This window comes from Dermacentor albipictus, chromosome 1 (genome assembly GCF_038994185.2).
Source record: "Dermacentor albipictus isolate Rhodes 1998 colony chromosome 1, USDA_Dalb.pri_finalv2, whole genome shotgun sequence".
NCBI classification, from domain to species: Eukaryota; Metazoa; Arthropoda; class Arachnida; order Ixodida; family Ixodidae; genus Dermacentor; species Dermacentor albipictus.
In genome coordinates, this window is record NC_091821.1 from 442,744,085 (window position 1) to 442,768,085 (window position 24,001).

The following is a 24,001-nucleotide window of genomic DNA, read 5'->3' on the forward strand; positions in this document are numbered from 1 at the left end:
GTATACAAAAAGAAACAAGCACCTTATTGACTTTTTCTATAGACCGTCTGTAGAATGCGAGTAGACAAACAGAAATAGAAACCTTATCGAGTCTCCTAGATAGACAGTCCGTAGACTTTGTATCAACAAAAGACCAAATCTATAGAAACGCGAGGTAGTCTGTAAAAAGTCTACAGACTTTCTAAAGGCAGTCTAAACTTAATTTTTGTAAGGGAAGGCGCTGCTATTAGAGAAGGCAGAAAATAACTGTTGTTTGCGAATGCTGGTTGAAAGAATGGACGATAGCATACATTCACAGCCAGTCTGTGCTAAGCGGTGCGCATCTATTGCGCCTCGAACTGCAAACCGGCCATAGTCCATGTTGGTAGGGAATCCTGCCACCGGACAGCATAGCGACGCGACAGTTAAGTTTTCGTATCCCACCAATATCTCGCACGTACTCATTTGAAAAATATTTTTGATAAGGCGCCTCTGGGCGGAGATTTACAACTTCTATTGGGTAAACGAAATACCCTTAACTACCCGTTGTATAGATCAAATATTTCACAATTAGAGCCAGGATTTATAGCAGCCTCTGATGTAATGTGTTGCTCGTTGCAGATGGCACAGTCAAGCTGTACTATGACGACACTCGTGAAGTGTGGCGGAAGCTGGGCTCTTACAGGATCCTGGACAACAACGTGAGGAACAGCAAGCGCAACTTCCGCCACTCACGCTGGTTCCTTGGCATGTGGGGCGCTACATTCAGCCGCCTCATGTGAGTGCATAGCGACAGAGCTGGTATGGCAGTGCTTAACACATAAGCACCCAATGTAAAGTCGAATACACACCGCTATATTCAGTTATTAATAAATAAAAGAGAATAAATAAATAGGGTATTTCCTATTTTATGTTTAAATAAAGAGAAGAAGCAGACTGATTTTCATTGTATGCCTATTTGCCTCAAAGGGCCTTGCTAGATTCCCATACTTTATTTTTTTGTCAGCCTTATAATGTCGTCGACTTCGTTACATTCAGAATATTCAGGTAACTACTCAATATAGTAAGTACTGCTGTGCGTGTAGCCTAATGTTTTCTCGTGTTCGGTATCGAGTGTATGGTTTCGAAAAGAAATGTCCTAAATTATGAAGGCGTCACACCGCATGTTAGGTCCATTTTTAGAAGGATACCAAAAAGTGATTCCAGCGGAATTTGATAAAAAACGCTTTGCCTTTGCGTTTCCTATAAGGGTGTGCTTGTTCTCAATGCACGTGCGATGGTTTTTTCCTTTAATTGTTTGAAGTAGAAGACCAAAGCTGGCAGCAAAAAATTTTTAAAGCACACACCGATTGCTTCATCATTATAACCGATTCTCACACCGCCTTGAGAAATTGCATGGAACGTGCGGCGTCCCAACCCGGTTTCTTGCAACGGATAAGCGTGCGCTTACCTGCCGCAATCTAAAATTAGGCACAAGGAAAATAAACTGCCTGTGCATAAAAGCACGTGGTGTGATTCGTCATTTGTCAAACCGGAGTAGTGTACTCCTGTCATACTCCGACTGCTACATTGCTCCTAGCGGGCGAAGCCTCAGGGACCGCTTGAGAAAGCACAGGGTGTAGGTGTAAAAGCTTTGGCTGGATCAGCCCCTTCGGCCAAACCATCGTAGGAGATTCGAGTTCACATCAGTTTTTGATTATTAAGACCAGACTAATTGTTAAATACTTCTGTTTGCATCCTTTCTGTCACTGTCTCAAACAAAAGACCTTGGCTGTGTTAGCAAAAAACTGCGCAGGCCGAGCCTGGGCGCTGAGAACAAATTATTTTTCAACATTTTGCCTTTCACCGGTACTAGCGGCATGTTAGCAATACCAGTTGATTTTTAGACCCCATTCCCTCTACTTCATATATATTGCTTGCCTTATTTCAGCACTGTAAATTTAATAAACATCAGTTTCTCTGCATTGTGGAAGTAAAATTGTCCATATATGATATGCCTGTAATAAGCGCGGACAGCATCGTGTGGAAATGAAGTGAAGGACATGGCGGCGAACCGCAGCCGTGACAGCGCTACTGAAAATAGCCTCGCAGTCTTATTAATTTTATTTCAAGCTAGGAAAAGAAAACGTAGTCAACGAGTTTATAATACTAGAGATGCTAATAAACGGCATCAAATGTACTACTGAATGGTTTCGCCTTTTCGTATTGCTCTTTCTCGTGAAAAAGGGTTTTTAGTTTGATTTGATGTTGCATATTTACTTTTGGGTGAACTGTGTGAGGACGGGACAACTAACAATCCATCTTACTATATCGTTGGAGCAATGCACGAGTTCTTTCACGTGTTTCTTCTTGCCCTTTTCGGCCGTCGCATCGTCTCGGTTGACCAGCCTGTATAAACATGCTCCTATGTTGGGCGCCGAGAAAACCAACCGCACCCCGGCCATTCGAGGAATCTTTTTTGTTCTGATGTGAAATCTTATAAACATACGGTATGACGGTAGTCTCCCATTTCTCATTGGTGATAGAGAGCACTATTCGTCCAATTTGCATTTCTTGAACAAGCCTGTCGGTACTGCTGCACAGTGAATAATATGGCGATAGTATGTTGAAAAAAAAATGTTGCTGGTCGGCGCTCGTCTTTGTTTTCTTCCTTGTTCCGTCCTCGTGCAGTTTACGCAAAAGCTGTTTTTTGTGTTGGGAAATAAGTCACCGACATAAGAGGTAAACTATGTAGCTTCCCTTTATTAATAAACGGAAAATGAGATATTTAGAGAAACATAAAAAGAAAAGTGTTCTTACAACCTAGCGCTGTCAAACTTCTACAGATTACTTGACGCAGATACACATGTTCACCAGCTGCAACCCGCTATATTTGTATTCGAATTTCCTCATAAACTGCTCGGCGAATACAGTGAAAAATTGTGTTGCGGGTCTTTTGGCGAAAATTGAACTTGTAGTAATTATCAAGCCACGCTGCCTGCCACCGTAAACGATATTAAGCTGCGCAATGCTTTTAAAGTATACTTCTTTTGAAATGTTCCCACTTGCGCCGTAGTGCTTCACAAAACTGATTCGGCACGGCCGTATGCTTATGCACATGATGCTTGTGTTAGCAGTGATGGCTGGACAAAAAAAACAAAGCATTTCTGAAGCTCACTGATATTCTTCTACATAATGTGTGCCTATGAATGTTTTAGAGCGTAGTTAGTGAAATTTTACTTCCTAAATGATTTGTATATTTCAAAACGCAACACTTTGCATTAATTGCAAGTATCATAATCGCAATCTTTGTTCTCATTACCATATTTGTTCTCATGATCAGCAAATATTTATTTAACAATTTCGATATTCTAGATATTTATCGGCACTTATTGTGCCTTATGACCGGACGGTCGTGAAAAGGTACGGTAAGGTTAAATGCTTGCACAGAACGTTCGAAAGAGTCGATCTCACTTTCCTGGCGTTGTAAGTGCAATTCTCAGCAGAAGCTCTGTCAATTCACTGCACTTCTGTGTAGACAGGCGCCAGTGCCACCAATAACAAATCCTCTGCTGCGATGCCGGGTGATAGCATACTTAAAAGGAAGAGGTCTGGACACCGACCTCTTCCTCTTCCTTTTAAGTATGTATCATCCCGACCAGACGGGCTTCCGTCATACTCTCAACTTCATCCGGGTGATAGCATGTGCTCTAGGTTCATGTGTTCCCTTTAACAGTGAAGCGCGCTGTATGTGCTGCAGTCCTAGGATGAAACGTCATAAATCCATGAGCAGCGCGGAACTTGGTACTCTAAACGGTCTAGTGGAAGCGCGACAAGAAAAGCAGCGGCTCTAAAGGCGCTCACGATAGGCTATTTTTGTTTCGCGACTCAGCCAAATCCGCATCATTGACCAAAATGTTTGAATTGGAGCAGTCGTCGCGCGCGACAGAGTGTTCATTGCGACCCGTGCGCATTCACAAGGTGCGCTGCGCATGCGCTGAAACTCGCAGTGTCAGGTTGATCAGGTTTGCTCCAAATTCTGGTAGTACAAGATTGTGTCGAATGTATGCATGGCGAATACATGAAGTACGTTGCGCACAGAGCGAATGTAGGCATTAAATCGGGTTGGAAAACATGGCGCCGAGTTTCCACAAACATCAGCAATAACACTCACTTCTCGTTTTCATGCGTGCCTCTTCACCATAGCAAACACTCGCGCTGGAGATATAGAGACGGATCGGAAACCAAAAAATTCACGGACGATTACGATACTCTCTAATGCGAAATTTGAGCGCAGCTCTATATGCGTTTTCACTTCGCGATATATTGGCGGACGCGGAAGATCTGTCTCGTGCGGCACATTGCAAACGGCGCAAAGAGTGGCGCGACTGCTTTTTTTTCCCCTTTTTTTGACCGTTTTTTTTTTTGCAGAACAGGGGTCGGTGTCGACGCTGTGGTTTTTTTCTAAACTCTCAAAAACGAGCGTTCTTGCCAAATGTGACCTTCAACAGCGCGGTTGTGGCGTTTACGGGCTTTGCGTGGGATATATTGAGCTAAAAGGTTTTCGCTGCTAACGAAGCTGTTCAAGAAGGCTAATAGGATTTTCTCGTTACTCATACAGTGATGAAGTATTTGTCAGAAGACTGCAAAGATTGCCAGAGGTATTGCTGCGGTTATGGGCAATAACACATAGGCTTGCGCGTGTATTGGTCGGCACAAAGTGATGGCAGCGTGCGCTTTTTCGTAACTCAAACCATACACATCCCTCTGTCATGGCAACGCCAACGGCGCTAGTGCCCCTCTACTGCGAATGCCTCTAGAGCAAAATGACCTGTATAACGAATGAATCACTCTGTCCCTGTTCTTGTGTGAGCTATGCGCTGTATAAGGAAGGATTCCGGAGGCCCCAGGCGTTCGGCTGCGTTGCACGACTTTGACACGACCGGCACGTATGCTTCACGTCCCGTATAGCACTTGCTGGAGCACCTACGTGTGCTCTAGCTTAAATTCGGCCACTAGAATAAACGACTTTCTTCCTTGCGGACCGGCTGCATGTCTGTTCGCCCCATTCTCGCCTCGTGGCCGCTCACGCTTTGGGACGCTGCGTTACAGTGCACCCCTGCCGTCGGGGTCGGCTCTCATTCACCAGTCATTTCCTCGTAGCAGAACGCTGCCAAGACGCTGCGAGACGTTGTACTGTGTTCGAGTTCGACGCCGGTTGTACAGTTTATTTTTGGCAGTAAAACAATTCACCGATGATTACGATACTATCTAATGCGAAATATATACGTGTTTTCATTTTGCAATTTATTGGCTGGCGCGGACAGTCTGTCTGGTGTGGCGCATTATAAGCGGAGCAAAGTGTGTGTGGCTCGGCTACCTCGCATTTCACGAGAGGCAGCGTGTGGGTGACGTGTAGGCGTGATCCACAGCAACTGCAGCAGACAGGCAATATACATATAAACCATGGGCCCATATAATCATAATAAGGATTATTAACAAGTGAAAAGAAAACAGGTATAGAGCTGAGCTCAAAACTCACATCAGTGAGTATCGTAATTGTCGGTAAATTTTTTAAGCGGAACTTTCTTTTCTTCGTCCTTCCACTTTACTACAGCTGTGACTGCTGTCGCTGTCTTGCAGGCTGCACGGGGAGTCGATTCAGAGCAGGTGTTTGTAGTGCTGGAGAAGCGCTGAACGACAAAAACCATGCTTGTTTTGGGAGTAGCGAGGGCGCTGTGCACTCCGGAGTACCACACGAGTCAGCTGCCCGCAAAAGCATTACAGATGCTGAACCGCTTACCTTCGTGCTCATGCGCAACAGTTCGGAGAGGAGGTACATGGAGGAGGCAGAGAATGGGTAGAACGGGAATCTCTAGCCGTTCAGACACTGACGCAGTTACGAGACGAGTAAAGAACAACCTAATTCGTGTTCGCTCGTAGCAGCTCGCCTACATGCCGTGGGTTGAGTGGTAATGCGTCGGTTGGGGTGTCTAGAACAAAGAAAAGGCTATTGCTGCAAGTGTAAACCCTACTAAAGGATTTAGTGTATAACTTTAAATACAAGATAAAGTACGATACGCTTCAACCATTTCTGAAAAACACCTAACACGCATATTTGTCCCACCGAGAACTCAGTCAGGGTGCGTAGACGCAAAGCCGCATTTAAACACCGCAACGTCAACACGACATTAGTCAAGCGGCCGCCGAGAAAATCAACAGTTATGCACATGACGCGGAATCGTAGTGCTTGTGGCATTGCCCGTGGCCGCGGGTGCGAGCCTGACCTCGGCGGTCGCAATTCGACGGGGACGAAATGCAAAAACGCTCGTGTATTAGATTGAGGGGCACGTTGAAGAATCCGAAGGGGTCAAAACTATTCCGCAGGCCCTCACCATGGCATGCCTGATGAAGAACGAACCTGATAATCAAATTGCGACTATGGTGCGTGAGACAGCATAATTTATATAAAGTTGAATAGCTATGCCACAATGTGATGCGCAGTGTGAGGCAATGGCACTGCTAACTTTGGCGGAGGCCATGAACAATGGCACCCAACGCTGCCTCAAGCAAAAAAAAAGGATAGAAAATCAAGGTTTTAGAAGCAAAAACCATGGCCTGACCAGCAGGCACGCCGTAATTGTGGACTCCGGAAATTTGGACCGCCTGGGCTTCCTTAAGATGCACCTGAACCTAAGTAGACTGGTGTTTTCTTACTTCGCTCCCACCCGCCATGGTTGCTTAGTGGCTGTGGTGTTAGGCTGCTGAGCACGAGGTCGAGGGATCGAATCCCGGCCACAGCGGCCGCATCTCGATGGGGGCGAAATGCGAAAACACCCGTGTACTTAGATTTAGGTGCACGTTAAAGAACCCATGGTGCTCAAAATTTTTGGAGTCCTCCCCTTCTGCGTGCCTCATAATTGGAAAGTGGTTTTGGCACGTAAAACCCCATAAAACCACAACAATACTTCGCCCCCGTCGAAATTCGGCCGCCGTGGCCTGGATTCGATCCCGCGACCACGTGCTAAGCCTCCCAACACCATAGCCACTAAGCAACCACGGCTGTTTGCCTCAAGCAAACCTGTTTAGTTAAGTGTTCTCTCTACTACGCGGGCAAACACATGTAGTGCACACAAGATGAACGTCACCTCAACACTCTCGGGCTGTACTATGCTCTTAGAAACTTAAGCATTCGCCATCAAACCATCGGCGGTTACCTTAAGTTAACGTAAACGCTACAGAAAGCTTCGCCTACACCGATTCCCACAGTGCATGGCAGTGGCATGACGTTTTTCGTTTTTTTTTTCGATGACGAAAGATGACCTCGGACTGATGGCCGTAGCGAGGGCCTTCTTTCTGTCCATGGGGGTAGATGTTGCGGCCTCTGATTTTGTGGGCGATCAGAAATCTCCCGCTGTGAACGCGCCCTAAAACAAAAGCACTCGCGGCTTATGTTTGATCTGGTAGGCATGCGGCCGCTGCATGCTGGCAAGCGGGATGTGCCACTCCTGACAGCTCTAAATATCTAAAGGGACTTGAAAATGGTGTCGCTCGAAGTGACATGAATTGGGATGACTGCTGATCGCGCACTGCTTTCTCGCCGAAAGATATTTTGCGCCCTGGTAGCTAAACCGCTGAAAATTCAGCACGCAAAACGCGGAACCAGTTCTCGCGTTTAACTGCCTTGCAATGAGCAAAAAAATGTCTGTGTAGTCGGGTACAATCCGATAGAGTCGAAGACGAACAGTGAGTCAGCGTTAGACACAAGCCTCTCACGGATTGTAAACTCATTTCTTCTCGGACGCTGCTATCAATTCGGACGATGACATCGCGGACATGTATCCGAATGTAGCCCGAAGCTACAAAGGAAACCCGTACGGGTAACTTGGAAAACAAGCTTTGCAGTTGAAGAAAAATTCGTCCGGGTTCTCAACTTTCTTTTTTTTTTCATCAATTTCCTTTGTAACTTTGTGTTATATACGATTGGGTGGTAGTTTTTCCCTTCCATGACCCTTCCTTCATCTTGCGGGATTACGCAGAATTTATTCACTATATTGAATTACGTTGCTATGCTGTCAACTCTGACACCTCAGTCCTAAGGCGAAAAGCAAAATCGTCGCAATAACGTTCCATATTGGCACCTAGCGAAGTATACGTTAATTAGCCATCCGCATATTCCGATGTTCGGCTCCCATGCACGGCTTATTGGAATCATTTCTTTCGTGACTCCACACGCACGTCCAATCCATTCTCTTGCCATTCCTACAGGTCGGGTCTGTGGAACGAGGACATCTTCCGGGCTGCACTTCGTAACACGCTTCGGGGCAACTTCAGTGATAAGCTGAAGATCACTGACATCAACGGGTTCGCAATTATCAACACCATCCTCGCGGACACAAGGCCACTGGGTCGGGCGAAGTCATTCGGCGAAGTACGTAAACAGCTATTACTTCTAATATCGGCAATAGCCGGTTTCGTTCTTTGCTTGGCAAAGTCTATATCCTGGTCAACTTGGATAGTGCCATCCAAATGCGAACATTCCAAAGGTTCTCATGAGCTAAATTGAGAACCGACATTGAGGTATCTTATTTTTTTCTGTAATAGAGAAAAGATAGTTCAGGAGAGTACAATAAGGAAAATTCTAACCGACTGTCTCGACTTGCTTGTAGAGATGCAGCTCAGAGTTGACAATTTAAACATATTATAAGAACCAGCTTTACACCCCCTAAACTTCAAACTTCATACAAGTAGTATCAAACTTTTGTAAAAAATATGCCTTTTGTAGTCTAAAGGGCAGCAGTATTATCGCGTGACATAGGTACTTCGTCCACGTGGGCATTGCCAAATCGATGGGGGCGAGATGTGAAAGCACCCGTGTACTTAGATTTAGGTGTACGTTAAAGAACCCCAGGTGGTCAAAATTTGCGGAGCCGCCTACAATGGCGTACCTCATAATAAGAAAGTGGTTTTTGCGCGTAAAACCACATAATTTATTAATAATTTAACGTGGGCATTGCGAAAGTTTGATTTTATTTGTTTAACTAGAATGCGCGTTCGCAAGCAAAACTGGGGCTGCGAGAAGCTTCGTACCTGACAGCTCCAGATAGTTTGACCGCATTCAACATAGTTTTTGTGCAAAACCGTGACATGACGTATTCCCCAGAACGTCGTCTCTAAAGAAAAAAAAAGGATACGATATTTGTATTCCAGTAACTACACTGGTGGGTTGCCTCTCCGGAATATAATGCACACTCCTCCAGCGTTACACTGGACTACAATACACACTAAGTGTATAGTGCTTTCCACTGCTGTGTAGAGCGCGCGACCGACCCGCTTCGCTCTACGGAGTGACGGCTGGCGGCGGCTTCTCGGCCCGCAAAAATACGCGCATAACTGCTTTTCACGGATGAAGACATTGATAAGCGCCTTCGTTTAACGTAACATGCACCCTGCCTTAGAACGCTCATTGCACCGCGATGGATTAGATTGACGTGGATGGGCAGGTAACCCAGGCCCGATTTCTTTGCCACAAATAGTGCACCTTCACTGAGTGTTCGAGATGCCGGTCCACTTTTGCTTTCAGAAGAGGAGCCATCTCGAAACTCAGAATTCAACAAAGCCTTTTTAATGCGCAATATGTAATCACTTTGTTTTGTGATGACGTTATCTCAGATCGGCGAATTTTTTTTTCATACCGAATGACGTGACCAATTGCAGTCGTCATAATTCCACGCACATGAGTGGCCTTAGGCCACTTAGACCATGCACAAAACCGACAAAATAAAAACGCCATAACGCTCACTCACGCTAGGCCGACCCGACAACGATTTCGGTCTGCAGACTGTCGGCGACAGCGTCCTTAACGTAATCGTAGAAAATCCAGTGTCGGCGTTAGACGTCGTTTCGGCGAAAAAATATTTTCGCACCAACCATACCCCGGCTCTTCTTGTGATGCAAGGAATTTACTGCAGTAATTGAGTTCCTCGTGCTAAAATACATGACAAAAATTGTTAGCTATGACTTACCTACAACCTACAGACATGATACGTCTCGGAACGTAATTTAACTATACGACAAAACATAATTCTCTTAGGCGAAAACTCAAAGAAACTTGTTTTCCCCATACGGAAAGCTAGCTTTCCTAGCACGGATAACTAGCACGGATAGCTAGCTTGTGTAAGAAACTGTTCAGAAACCAGTCACGGCGTCCGCCATTTGCGCGCGCCGGCACACGGGTTTCCCCGGGGGCAATGGAGCGCCGCGCCCGGTTCCTTGCAGTACCTCCAACTGGCGCTCGCCTCCGTCGCATCACGGCCCAGACAAGAGGCCGCGTTTCTACCAGAAAGCCTACATTCGCGAATAGCATTCGCGACCAGTGTTTCCCGGTAAACATTATAGTTACATACGCTCCAGTTGCCGGGAAGCGTGAGAAGCAGTGAGTGATCTTTAAATGCTATCGCTTTCCGGTCTTAAATGCTAAGCTTAAGCGTCCTCCATTTTTTTTACCGGCGTGTCGGCGCCTCTGTCACACTGTATCGACGCCGACAATCTGCCGACGACCGGCGGAGAGCTCGGCGTTGGTAGAGTGCGACAGAAGCGCTGACACGAAGGTAAAAAAAAAAAAAAACACCGTTGAGTGACCATCGGCAGATCGAAATCGGTGTCGGGTCGGCCTAGCGTGAGTTATCCTTCACCAGCATCACCGCTAGGTGCACAGACCTGCATATCTTTTAAACCATGCAACACTCCTGGGCGCTGTATTCCTGACGCAGCAACCACCTCAGGGCGTCGGACCGTATAGTGAAGAGGGCGACGCTCTACGCACCGGCGCGCTGGAGTCTGCTTTGTTTTTGAGTGTATGCTGTATTTCGAAATACCCTACTGTAGATTGTGATCTGCGACGAGCCTCGCCCTAATATTTTTGTTCGGTGTCCCTGTATTAATGTCGGAAGACTGAATCACTGTTGAATTTTGGTAATTATTTAATGCGATCAGCGTTCTTAGGATAACGTACGAGCTTAAGTAGCGTTATCCCGCCAGCTTTAGTCACCGCGTAGTCTATGGTCCAGTGACTAGAGCATCGGTCGGCTGGGCTGAAGAAACCGGATTCGAAACCAGTTGTTGGACAGACTTGGGTCACTGGCTATGTGAAACTGTCTATGCGCCGTTCTTCAATGAACCTCCTTCACGCCGAACTTGTGTGGCTTCATATGTACCACTGGGTATGTGTCGCTCTTTACTTGCAAACAACTCCTTTAAATTTATCCGGTGCGGCGTGGACTCGAACCCGCTTCATATTTATTCAGATAATATTTTCGAATATTGTTTTACAGTCGCACCACGCATGGACTTGGTAGTGGTGCAGCTAGACGGTGCCTTGCACAGAGGTAGTAAGAAAAGTAGGGAAACGACAAACAACGGAGGCGTACAAAAACAAAGTTTACAATAGGAGTTCAGAAACTTTGGTAATGCGAATACATCGTGTTTTCTTTTCATTTCTTTCTTTTTTGGCATAGGTAGGGCATTAGGCAATATAATAACAAGAGCTTGGTGGCGCAACCCAACACCCCGTTCCAAAGGGGACGCTCATAGCAACCATCCATCCAGCGTGACACATTACTCGCCACACGCATTACGCGTTTCAGCGGTGGTAACTCTGTCTGTCGCTGCATTACTTCCGCGTTAATCACGTTAACGTCGGCATTTATCAAGCCATGAATTCTACCATCATTTTTTAAAAGTTGTTTGTTCAGATAACGGAAGTATGCGTCCCTCACAATAACGACTTTTTCATTGCTGCATTCTGGTGCGATATGTGCATGCCGCGGCAATGTAACTGTTGTTCTCGCACATTCTATCCTCTCGCTGCTTTTGATTCATGCCGTTATTTGTCTGCAGGTTACCGCTCATCTTGTCCCTCCCTCCCCTTATTTCATGTCGATTCGCGCTAAGTGGCCATAGTTCTTACTCTCCGTAATGCATTTGTCCGCAGGCTTTCCGGTCAGTGAATAATCCCATCCTGGAACCTGGCTGGGCCTACATTCATACTGTAGCCATTTGGCCGGGCGGAGAAGCGCTCGTTCCAGAATCGATGGTGGCCAACATACTCAGGTGCGATTGTATGGTAGAAGTGCTCGAATTGCATTTTTTGTTCAAAAGACCACGAGCATTTGCAGATAACTGCCTACAAATGTCAAATGCCACACCAAACGTGAAGTCAATTTTAAAGGCAGAAAGAAGTGGAACGGAAGAAACCTGAGGTCTGAGCAAGTCCTTCGAATCTTAATTTATTTACTGTGAGAGCGGCAGGACCTCGCAGTCTACCGCACCACCTCCTGAACAACTGTAACGTGATTTACAAATTGTTCTCCTCGTCGCTACATTTTATGATAATGGCATCCTCCTAAATACGTGCACACATACCCCTACTCTCGTAGTCAGTGTGGGTAAAACGTAAAATACCCACGCTGTGCCACAGAGCTGTGGTTAGCCCCTTCAGCTCCCAAGTGTTTCATTGCTGCAGATACATAATTTGAATCACAGGGGTGGCGTTCGGTAGATTTCAGTATTATAATTCATTTTATTTATCTTTTGCTTGGAGCGGCAGTGGCGCTCTTAATGATGTGGTGGTTTTAGGCGGAAATTGCATATGACGACGGTCATCGCTTTCGGTTTAATAGAGAAATAACGCACGGAAGGATACCGTCAACCCAGTTGCAAAGACATAGCTGTCTATGCAGTAAAAGAAAGTCATATACAAAGAAGCAATAAAGAGAGCCAGATTTTTAAAAATACCTCCATCGGTCTTCGCAAGCTCCCTGAACTAGAGATCGAAAAATTGCCAAACTCGCAGTAATGCGAGGGCGGCTTACAAACACGTAGTTCAGGCACCGGCGTGCATTACATGCCTTCAATTTTTCGTATCGGGCAGTCTGAATAATCGCAGTAGTCTTGTGTATTTAGCCATACTCAAGTTGTCGTTGAAGTTAATCATTATCTACTCGGATATTTTCATTTTGATCAGAACAATCAGACTTCTATTTAGGAAAGGCGGCCGATTGTGCTAGTTCGCATTTTAATATACTGCAGGGTTGTTTACCGCGAACGCAGGCATCAGAAAGGAGCAGTCACTCGTCTCTGTGTGACGTCACCCTCCTGTCGCTGCTAGACTACGATACATCCATGCCCCATAATGCTATTCAAAGCGTCGAATATCGTCTTCGCTCAACCCCAGATAGCGCAGGTGCAGCCATCATGTCCCACGAGAACTTGCACTATCAACTGCTATTTGATCTGTAAGCTGGCCAAAAAACCTAATTAAGTTTGCACTTAGCCCATCTCATCAACAGAAATTCTATAGAAAACATCATAGTGAAAGGCTCGAGATTAGGTTTTACCAGCTGGACTTGAAATTTGCGAAAGAACATTTCCTTTTGAAATATGTGTGAACCTCATAAATTGGGTGGATGCTGCTACGCCGCCACCAGTATCATCGTGATCAGCAGCACAGCACAACCAATGGTAAGGACAATAAAAATATATCAGAAAACATATTGCTTCACTACAACATACGACACGATATATCAGTGCTTTTTTAACAGGCAAGTAAGAATTTTTGCACGAGCGCTTCTGAAATCCGCGTCCATCGAATCGAGAAATGGCGAAGTGGCTTCGCTCCCTGCGTGTTCCTCTTAAAAGAACAAAACAGAAAAAAAGAAGCTAGAGATCTGCTGGTTGTGGCTCGATTGGACGTAACATACAGGTAGTGCGGAAGACGCATCACAATGCAGTATTCTCAACTAAGGGCTCGCTATGCGTTACACGACATCGCGTTAATGCTCTCACTCACTGCATACCAAGGGATTGAAATTCGTCACCTTTTAGGCCACTATAGGCTACATAAGAGGGTGCATGGGATATTTGCACGGTTCTGAATGCTCGCACTACGGGACGCTTGCGCTTGAAAGCATGTTGCATGTCTGCTGCCATGGTCGCAAGAAAGCGCATGCGAGGACTTCTGCTGATCAAGATTATAGCATCGCATGCATATGCATGGCTATAAAGCGAAAGGTGGGAGTTAGGCTCCCACGTCCCCTAGGTTATGTTATCACCGAGTTTTGTTTTTTATTTAAGTTGTGCCTTTCAGTTAAAATAGTAATATATCTGTGTTCCCCTGGTTTCATTGCCTATTTTCTTGGGAGCAGAACGCCACCACTGGTAGTACAAAAATTCAATTAGCACGCAACATATGAAAAATCTCCGGACATGTACAGTTCATTGCATTGCCTTCCTGTAGCTTTGCTTTGTAGCTGTGTTCGTTACAGGATATGGCGTCGTGTTTCTCGCGTCCCCCAATATTAGAAAGGTATCTGTGCTATTGTTATCTCCTTATACAGGACAGTGGCAACATTCGCTGTTAATATCGAGACCAAATGAAGCTCGCCGAATGCAGAGGGCGTGTAATAAATGGCGTGGTTCACTTCATCTTCACGCTACCTAATCATTCAAATGGCAAACACACCATTCTTCAACTCGATGGGAATTAATGTGACGTTCGCCTCTTTGACTTCTCGGCTGAGTAGAGTTTCCTTATTATCGACGTCTCTTGGTAATTGCGTTGTGGAGCACGGAGCGGCAGCGGGCGCGTGCACCGCGGCTTTGTGGGCGGATATCGAGCGGTATGCCGAGGTTGTAACCCAATATACAGCATGCCCGCCGGAAACAATATTGAAATAGGCGCCATTCCAGGAGGCAGTCTATATATAGGCATGCTTGAAATCTATCCTGATAACATTTTCGTGGAAAGTTGGGCGAGTTGGGGCTCTATAACGTAAAACTATTTCAATATGTTTTTATTCCATTCTCCTGACGTCAAATTTGCGTAACCGCCGACGCAACAATCAGGCGGTCATCCGCAGGGTTGTCTGAACCGACAAATCACACGCTCTGCTCGTTCATAGGAGGTCACTTTTTTTTGGCTTGAAAAACGAATAACATTGCCTACACTGAGCAGCCCATCTAATTGGCTGATAAGAGGCGAGGAGAACGCTCAAGCGGAGAGGGATTCGATGGGGCCGAGCCACTGCGCTAAAACTCGATAGCCGGATCAAAAGGGTGGTGCCGGCGTCTGCGATTGGTCCGCTTTCCTTTACTTAGCTTGCTGTGGCTGGTCAAAAATCGCGGCGGTATGCAACAAACGCTTAAGAATGACGCTAAAACGGATCCTCAGCAAAGAAGAGTTGGCAGAATGAGGTCGTAAACCTGCCGAAAGGCTTCGAAAACGTTACTCGGCCACGCAAAAAGCATTATTATACGCAAATAAACCTATGCACTCAGGCAAGTGCCAGTAGCCAGTGCCTGAGCGATCAGTGGCAGCCATCTTTCATTCATTTCGGAACGGGGCAGTCTGCAGCTATCCCGAAGGAAATTCAGTTTTGTTCGGCATATTGATGCACTTTTAACGCGTACACGTCACTCTGACGTGGTGAGTTCTTGCGGCTTTGTGACGTTGTGTGACAGGCAGGTGAAGTGGGTGCAGCCCAAAAACTTTTGACCAATAGCCGAGGGCTAATGGCGAAAAGGCGTCGAATCAGAAATAACAATTTTTCTTTTCTTCGGTCAAATCATGCATAATCAGTGCGTACACGTCATATCAGATGGGGAGCTATCGCGGAATTTGTGAGGTCGCGTGACTGACAGGTGAAGTAAGGGTGGTTAAAAAATTTTTGACCAATCGCGGAGGGCTCATTAGAGAATTGGAATAGAAATGTTTGGAATAGTTTTACGTTATGGCTGCCTTGGTATACATTCTTAATTGGAACAGCGCAAACAAGGCGATGGAAGAGTGAAAGGGCACAGGACGAGCACTGTCCTGTGTCCTTTCTCTCCGTCGTCTTGTTCGAGCTGTTCACATTATCAACATTTTCGGTCAAACTTAAGAATGCAGTGGCAAGTATACACAAAGTGGAGGTCCATGACCTAGATAATATGTATAAAGGCGTGCTCGCTAGCTTGTTTGTCTTCCGTCATAGCGGAGGCCAACTTCAAGTCTGGGCGTGTGAACTGTGTTGTGGAGCGCGGAAACACAATGGGCAGCTGCAGCACCGTTCTTTAGGCTGAGATGCAACGGAATCCTTCGGCGCATGACATCCATTCTCGTATTACATTTGAAGTGGCTGGTGACGCTGCCCAATACGGGAATCGCTATAAGAAGAGAGTTGGCCGATCATAAATATGCTATGGCACATACTGTCGAACAGGTGTAGCGTGAGAAGCGCCGTGTTCTTTTTTTATTATTAATGCGTTAACACTCATGCAGACGACAAAAGTACATTCTGCTCACCACGCCTCCGCCATCAGGCTGTGCCGCCGTCAATGAAGCATGCACGGCTTGCTCACTAAGAGTTAGAGGGTGGCCGGAGACGCTGCTTGCGTATGGATTCAAAAAGGAAAAAAAAAGCAGACAAGACGCGACGTCAAGTCTCCGCTAAAACAGATCAGTGACTGACACAGGACATGTATTTGTCCACGTGCTCCCAGCGTGGTCGGCGGCTGTAGCAACACCGTATACCGAAATCGAGAGGGAACGAGAAATCCACGGATGCCGCGCATTATTTATTATAATAAATATTGGCGCGCCGGCACCAAAGATGAAACTGGACTGTTCCGACCGAGGGTTACTCGCCGAAAGGCCCCCGCGTATCGCGTGTATCACCTGTACACTACATTGGACACCCGATCACACCCTGGAACGTAATGGAACGTACTCACCAGAGTACTCCTGCACGCTTCGGCCTCGGTTGCCCAATTCAGAGGCAGGCATGATTCCAGCTTTGACCTCCCGATGTCCTAAGAAGCACGCCTTATTTTATAATCAGGTGTGCTCCTGAGGCCTCTGTAGGCCGGCGTTATTTTTGTTGTCGCGTGCTACGTACATCTCATAGGGCATAACGGAGGCGGTACTAAGGAAATCCCTGTTGGAAGGACAGGGCGTACCTATACGCGAAGCCTGCTCTGCAAGGCGCGGTTGCTGCGCTGGCATCAGCGTTTTACTATGGTAGCATTCACCTTGAGGTGCTGTGTGTATGAGCTGGTCTGAGCGGAACGGGTAGTATTTGTGAAGAGAATGTTATCGGTTATGCACGTGGCGCTGACTAACGTCCAACGACGTAACGTTTACCTAATCTCGTGCGCCATTGAGGTGTGACGCTACCAATACCACTGGCGGCGCTACCCTTCGCGCTAGCGTGACGAGGAATGCCGTGTTGGGAGTTCAAGCGCCACGCAACATTGTGGTATCGCTGTTAGTGCTTCACCCCTTCATGCCAAACGGACGTTTGCTGTTTATCGCGCTCCTCGCATACCTCGGAATCCTGTTCGTTTCATGTGCAGGGATGCCGACGTGGTCGGGATAAGCACGAGCAATAGCACCGACGAGAGCAACATCATCCTCAGCCGAGGGTCGGGCAACACTGTTCCCTACATGGCCGCTTCCCCGCCTAACCCCATCATGCCACCTGGTCCAGGCACCCGGGGAATGGTGAAGAAAAACCCTTTTTTTTTTGCCGACTGTGTTGATTGCTGGGTCGTTACTTGGACAGTTTCATTTATTTATTTATTTATTTATTTATTTATTTATTTACTTATGTATTCATTTATCAGGTTTATTGCCAATTTATGAATAATAAATTAATTCCTTTGTGCATAACGTAGAAAAGCAGCACAGCAATTACAACAATACCCTAGTGAGGGCTACATGATACTAGCGACCTCGTGGAGTTGTTTATTCTGTCTCCTAAACTCAAGCATGAGTGTTCGCTTTTTGCCAGCCACTAGCATAGGAATGTCGCAGCCGCAATGCAGGACCTCGTGCTTGTTGAGGAATGTAAACTCTAGAGCGTTGTCGTACTGATCAAATGGTTGCACTTCTTTAGCCTCCTTGCTTCCTACTAAACCCCATTGATAGCCCCTGTTGCAATTGATAAACTCCAGAAAACGTTTGCGGAGCTGCAGTAGCCAGTGCTGTAAACCGTCTGGAGTAGGTGATATGCCTAGAGAAAAAAAATGTCTGAGAGGCTGGGACGGGTGACTTGTAAAAAGTTGACGGCAAAATGAAAGGACGGCGCTATTTTCACGATATATACCTCCAGAAGATCCACAACTTGGACAAAAAGAAATGGTACAGGAAATCTGTACAATAACACAAAGGGCAGTGAATCGCTATTTGGGGCCTGAGGTGATTGCCCGAAGACAAGAACACGCCAGAGCAAATACGAGTTTCTCAACAGGATCAGACATGTTTCCGCACTAGAAAAGCGCGAAGAGGACTTGCTAAGTTGTAATGGAGGGCCAAGATATGCAAATAGTAAGAAATGTATTAGACGTGCCCCTGCCAGAAGCTCTGAGATTCAAAGCGGATGGGAGCATCGACTCATCAGTGGTCCAGATAAGCGAGAGATGCTTACAGTAATAATGGAAAGAATCACGCAAGATATCGATTAATATGGTCGCTACAGACATAGTTAACTGTAAATTATAAAGATGCAGATATTAAAGAAGAGACTACAAAGACGCAGTTTCCACCAAAAGCCGAAACATTGATTTTGATAATAAACTAGTGGACAGCTATACGAAGTAAGGATAGTATATTTATCGGCCACAATATCTTGTAAACATAGGCGTACTAACTAAATGTGGTGTCACGGGCACAGAAGAAAACATAACCACATCTCACTCGATGACCACGGAAATTCGCTGTCAAAACGCTGGAGTGAGTTAGCGCAGCAGCAGCAGCGAGCAAATTAACCTTCGTGCAGCATCTCGCATCAACGCGAACTAAGCCGCGAATACACCGCGACGGGCGGGCTCTCTCCCCGTCGCAGATGGTTTTCAAAAAAAATTGGAGGACGCTTAAGCTTCGCCTTCAAGAGTGGGACGCGACAGCGTTCCCGTCGACCCGCCAAGGGGTATAAGACAATGCGCTACGGCACAGCAATCACTTACGATGCGCCCCGCATCGGACTTAGCGCCCACCTATCACGCGGTGAGCGTCGAGCAACGCAGCGTTCGGCGCGTCAACGAAACGTGCGCCTGAGCGAACGAAACGAACCAAAGAACTCGGTGTCTCGGAGGGGAAACGATCTACGCCAGCCAAACGTCGTGATCGGCACGGGCAGAGAGATAGATAGTAATCTAAACCGGATGCACGGCGAAGCGTCGTCAGGGGAGAGGGAGTCCTGCGACGCGCCTGGCAGCGGTCCCAATGCGCGCGCGGCGCGCCTCCTGTCGGGGCAGCGCCGTACATTGAGAGGAGGGGGTCTTCTGTGTTTGCCGCAAGATGGCTCTGCGTGTGCGGAAAGCGCAGAAGAAATGCAGCGGAAACGCACTTCGCAACTCGTGTAATTGTGACTTCTGTACGTTACATGTTCATAATTACCGATATACACCGCAGTATAACTTTCCACGGCTCGTTTCGAAGGCAACACCGCATTCACTAGAGGCGCGTTTGCACCGCTTGGAAGCATCGAACTCGTGGCTGAGTGGTAGCGTCTCCGTCTCACACTCCGGAGACCTGGGTTCGATTCCCACCGGGCCAATCTTGGAAGTTGCTTTTTATTTATGAAGCGCCTGCCGTGATTTATCGCTCACGGTCAACGCCGCCGACGCCGACACCCGACGCCGACGACACCGGCTTTTCTGCGACACGAGCTCCTTAACGCTATCGCGTTAATACAGCGGCCCGGGCGGGCGGGCGCGGACGCCCGAGCTTCCCGGAGAAGAACGCGCGCCCCTGGGTACCCTCCCCCCAGAGCCCTGCTCGCGACGGAAGACGGCGCGCTGCCTCCCCTCTTTCCACGCTTGCGGGCATAAGATTGAGCCGCGATCGCCGGCACGCTCTCGCGGGCTTTTACTCGCACATACATTATACGGCACCAGCAATGACAGAACTGCGCCTGGAGGGTCCGTATAATTCCTATCGCAACAAAACAAACAGTTCTAGGCAATTTGGTATAGACTGCAATAGATGCTATAGAACTTCGCTTGATCTAGCACGGTAAACGAATATTTTTCCCCGCACCACTTCAGAGAGCATTTCATAGAAAGTATCCTCATCAACATTGACCTTAGTGGCGCGCCGCTTTGTGGCTAAAACCCCAGAATTCAACTGGTGCGCCACGTAACGGTAGCTGTGAAAATTTACGAAGTGTCCGGCATTTCCATGCACAACCTCTGCCCTTGAAATAGTCGAAGCTGATGACGTCGCTTTCCTTTTACCTTCTCTTCTGAAGCTGGACATCCTGAGGGACTTTCCGCACTGGAAGCAGGTGCTGAAGCGCCAGAAGCTCTGCTTTTCTGTCACGACGTCCATCAACTACGCGCATAACAGCGTAGATAACATCGACTTCGTCTATCCTATCCGCCTGAGGGACGACGTGCAACGATACCGCCGGTTAAGGGTTAGTCTCACCACAGTGTTCACAATACTCGCACGAATACATGCTGCTTGCTCGACAAACCAATGATATACTGATGCTCCCAAGTATTCTAATGATTTTTGAACAATGCTCAAACAATCCCTAAAAAAAGGCATTGACGAAAGCGTAAAATAAATAAATAAATGAATGTTTGCCGCCAACACTATGAAAATGCGGGAGCAGCTTCATTGACGAACGAAGACATAATTTTAATCTTTATATTGCAATCCACCATTGATATTTGAAAAGGTACGCGTGCATATAAATATCAAAGTGAAATGTAATTTGCGCCAATTTCTTTAATGTTTCTTACTAGTAATACCTCCTCTCGCCACTTTGTGCGTTTTGCAATAATAAGGTAAATGAGGTGATTTGTTAGGTTTATACAAACATAGATCTTGATAGCCAGGTGCAAGCATGGCAGTCGAAATAAAATAAAACAAGTACAAATACAAGTGACAATTATTGGCCTATGCTTCACGTGACAGTGAATTACATTCGTTATCAGTTCTTTCAAGATCCACTGCATAAAGTTTTTTGTACGCGCGAAATGTGGAGTCATAACATGGACAGACTGGTGTTGAGTGTCTCCAGAAGGTGACAGTTAGACATGAGCATTACTAATTAGTTTACCGTTGATGAGAGACCCAATAAACGCAAGGCGAAATTGTTTTCTGCGTTCTGCAAACACTCGTATGCAGTTAATTAGCAGGAGCTGGTGCGGCAATAATTCGCTGAAAATGAGAAGGAGGAGGGGTTGTTACCGTCGCTTTTTACGAAGCACACGAAACTTGCGGAAGACTGAAGCGCCGATTTTGTCGAATGTGCGTGTTTCGAGAAATTGGACTTGTAATGCTCAATGTAATAAACACCATACAGGTGAAGAACCTAGTGTTTAGGTAATTCTAAATGGCTCTTTCTTGCGAGTGTTGCGAAAAATAGTGTCTTATATGTAGCACACCTCATATATTACACTGGCCTAAAAGGTAATTGACGTTGTTTAACTCAGCTTGGTCGATGTGATAAAATATACTACTGAATAAGGCACAATTATCGGCAGTTTGATGCTAATGTTAGGATCGGATAAATTTAGAACATCATCTTAATAGGAGAAAAGCTATGGCTCAAGCACACTTTCTTGGTTTTCTTCTGACGTCACTGGTAAGCCGACCAATCGTTTCACTTTTCCCTCCTGAAACTGTTTACGGTTACTTAAGTGATCCGATAATCATGATACCTAACCAGATAGAAGGCCAATGTTTTCTAATGGCTTAAGGAATAAACCATGTGAAACATCGTCCAGATGACCTATAATAATAGAAGAAAATCCTATTGATTTCCCCGTTATGCTTGATGGCATAACTTTAACGTTAACTAACGTTAACTATAACGTTAACTTGATGGCATAATATATAGGGTAGGGGGGGGGGGAGCGTCATGCTGCTAAGCCATAGCGCGCGGTTTGAAATCACTGCCATGATGGCGGCGTTCCTGTAGAGGAGAAATGAAAACAAAAATATCCTTGTATCTTGCATTAGGTGCATCTTAAAAAACCTCAAGTGGCCAGAAATTTTCCGCAGTCCCCTGCTATGGATGTCCCATAATCACATCGTGCTGTTGCAGGTGAAACTCCAGGATTGAATTTAGGTGTGAGGCTTTTGAGTCTAACACGGATAATGTACATGACTTCACAACGCAAACTTGACCAATTACTTTATCAGCTTTGATGATTAGGATTAAGCGAACGAACCAGGTATTCCGTCGGTCATCCACTTCTTTGGTCGGTCTATTTGTTCGGTTCTATTAGACTGCCAGATGACATCGGTCGGTCGGCCAGTCGGTTAATGTGTCAACATATATCCAAGGTTACGACGCAAACTTAGCGAAAGAATTCGCAGTGCCCTACCTAATGGCGGGACTCTTTTTCAAATTTTGTGAACCACCCGCCATGGGGGCGTAGCGGCTATGACATTGCGGTGCTCAAGCCGAGGGTGTGTAGGAAAATCCCGGCCGTGGCGGCTGAATTCTAAGGGGGTTGAACTGCAAGAACGCGTGTCAACGTTGCATTGGGTGCACCTTAAAAAACCCCAGGTGGTCGAAATTATTCCAGAGTCCCCTCACAGGGCATGCGTCATAGACACATCGTGGTTTTAGCACAATTAATACCAGAATGAGATTATTTAGGTTAGGTCTTTCTGTAAACCATCTCAATCGACATTTTTCATTGTCTGCATGACAATCCTATTTGCAGTTCACGACCAAGAACCGCAAGCACAGGTACCCAGTGGAGGATATGGGTGGGACCACCTATCACTACGACGACACAACGCACACGCACTTCTGGCGTCTCGTTCGCAGCGGCAAGTTGTTGACCTTCTTCGCATATGACACGGGCAAGACGTTGTCGTACAAGGTATTTCAGCTTTGGAATCAGATGCCACTTGTTGCAGACTATCAAAAACATTACGATTACAGACGTCCTGCAGTTCCATAGCAGGGGCGCTGCCATCTTGAAGCGTGCGACTGCGTCGCCACTGCGCGCCTTTTGGCCTGCCTTTTCCGATAGCAGATGAGCAGAGTAAACACTGAAAAGTGCTGTTTTTGCTTCTAGATGAAGTACGTTCGTTCGCCATAGGGGCAGTGCTTTCAACCGAAAGCGTGAATGGGACGTTACGACAGGACCCTGGGACATATTTTCGCCTGACGGAGGAGAATGAATATTGCAATTTTGCGCGTATTCATTTTCGGATAAAGGTATAGCCGATACGCGTGCTTCATTTAAATAGAACAGGTTTGTTTGGCCCTTTCGCTCCCTTGCGTGGTGGTCGTTGGCTGAAGTTTCTGCGCCGAGTGTTCACGATCGCGCCTAACCACTGTGGCGCCTAGTAGGTTCTTTAACAAGTGCGTACCGCCACGCGACAGGTTTCTCGCGTCTTTAGTTTCTATGTTGTCGTCGGTCCCGGTGCTGTCTCGATGTTCTCCGTAGGCGGTACCACTGCAGTCTCGCTTTGCCCTAGAAGGGGGGGGGGGGGGGCAAAGAGAAGGAGGGCGCCTGCCATACGCACATCGCCGTAGAGAAATGTTTTGGTAAAGAGCGGGCACTCGCGTAGGGCCCAGCGGTCGAGCTACCGCACTGCGGCGAACGACCAGAGTGGCTGCTCACATTGCTAATTTCGTCGTCTGAGATTTATACGCGTGCTATAGCTATGTTTTTGTTTCGATATCGATAACAATGCTTTCGATTCTGGTTTATCTTCCGCTGCAAAAATGTTCACTATCTCCTCTCTAGTGGAGGGCAAGAGCTCTAATATTTGATGTTTAAACATACCATACAAATGGGTGTAATCTACTCGCGCATTGCAAACCTTTTGGAAGAAAAGCCGCCAAGCTTCTCGAAGAATCAGCAAGGCTGAATCAGCTCATGCAGATTAGAACAATATTGCGATCAGGGATCTTTATATTGAATTATTTTGCCCTTTCTGAGCCGCTTTCTCATTTGCACACAATAGAAAGCAGTGGTTCCACACAAAAGGTTTTTTTCTTCTTAAATATAAGGAATTGAACAGAAA

At 46.5% G+C, this 24,001-nt stretch overlaps 1 protein-coding gene across 15 annotated transcripts in view; it reads left to right on the forward strand.

Moving 5' to 3' along the window:
- LOC135903086 (uncharacterized) overlaps positions 1-24,001 on the forward strand; it is a 164,141-nt gene that overhangs the window by 127,171 nt on the left and 12,969 nt on the right. For all 15 annotated transcript variants that reach the window (XM_065433455.1, XM_065433463.1, XM_065433460.1 and 12 more), the window contains 6 exons: positions 601-757; positions 8,227-8,389; positions 11,951-12,069; positions 17,350-17,497; positions 20,247-20,414; positions 22,684-22,845. In XM_065433455.1, the coding sequence (XP_065289527.1) occupies positions 601-757; positions 8,227-8,389; positions 11,951-12,069; positions 17,350-17,497; positions 20,247-20,414; positions 22,684-22,845 (917 nt within the window). The remainder of the gene's footprint in view (positions 1-600; positions 758-8,226; positions 8,390-11,950; positions 12,070-17,349; positions 17,498-20,246; positions 20,415-22,683; positions 22,846-24,001) is intronic.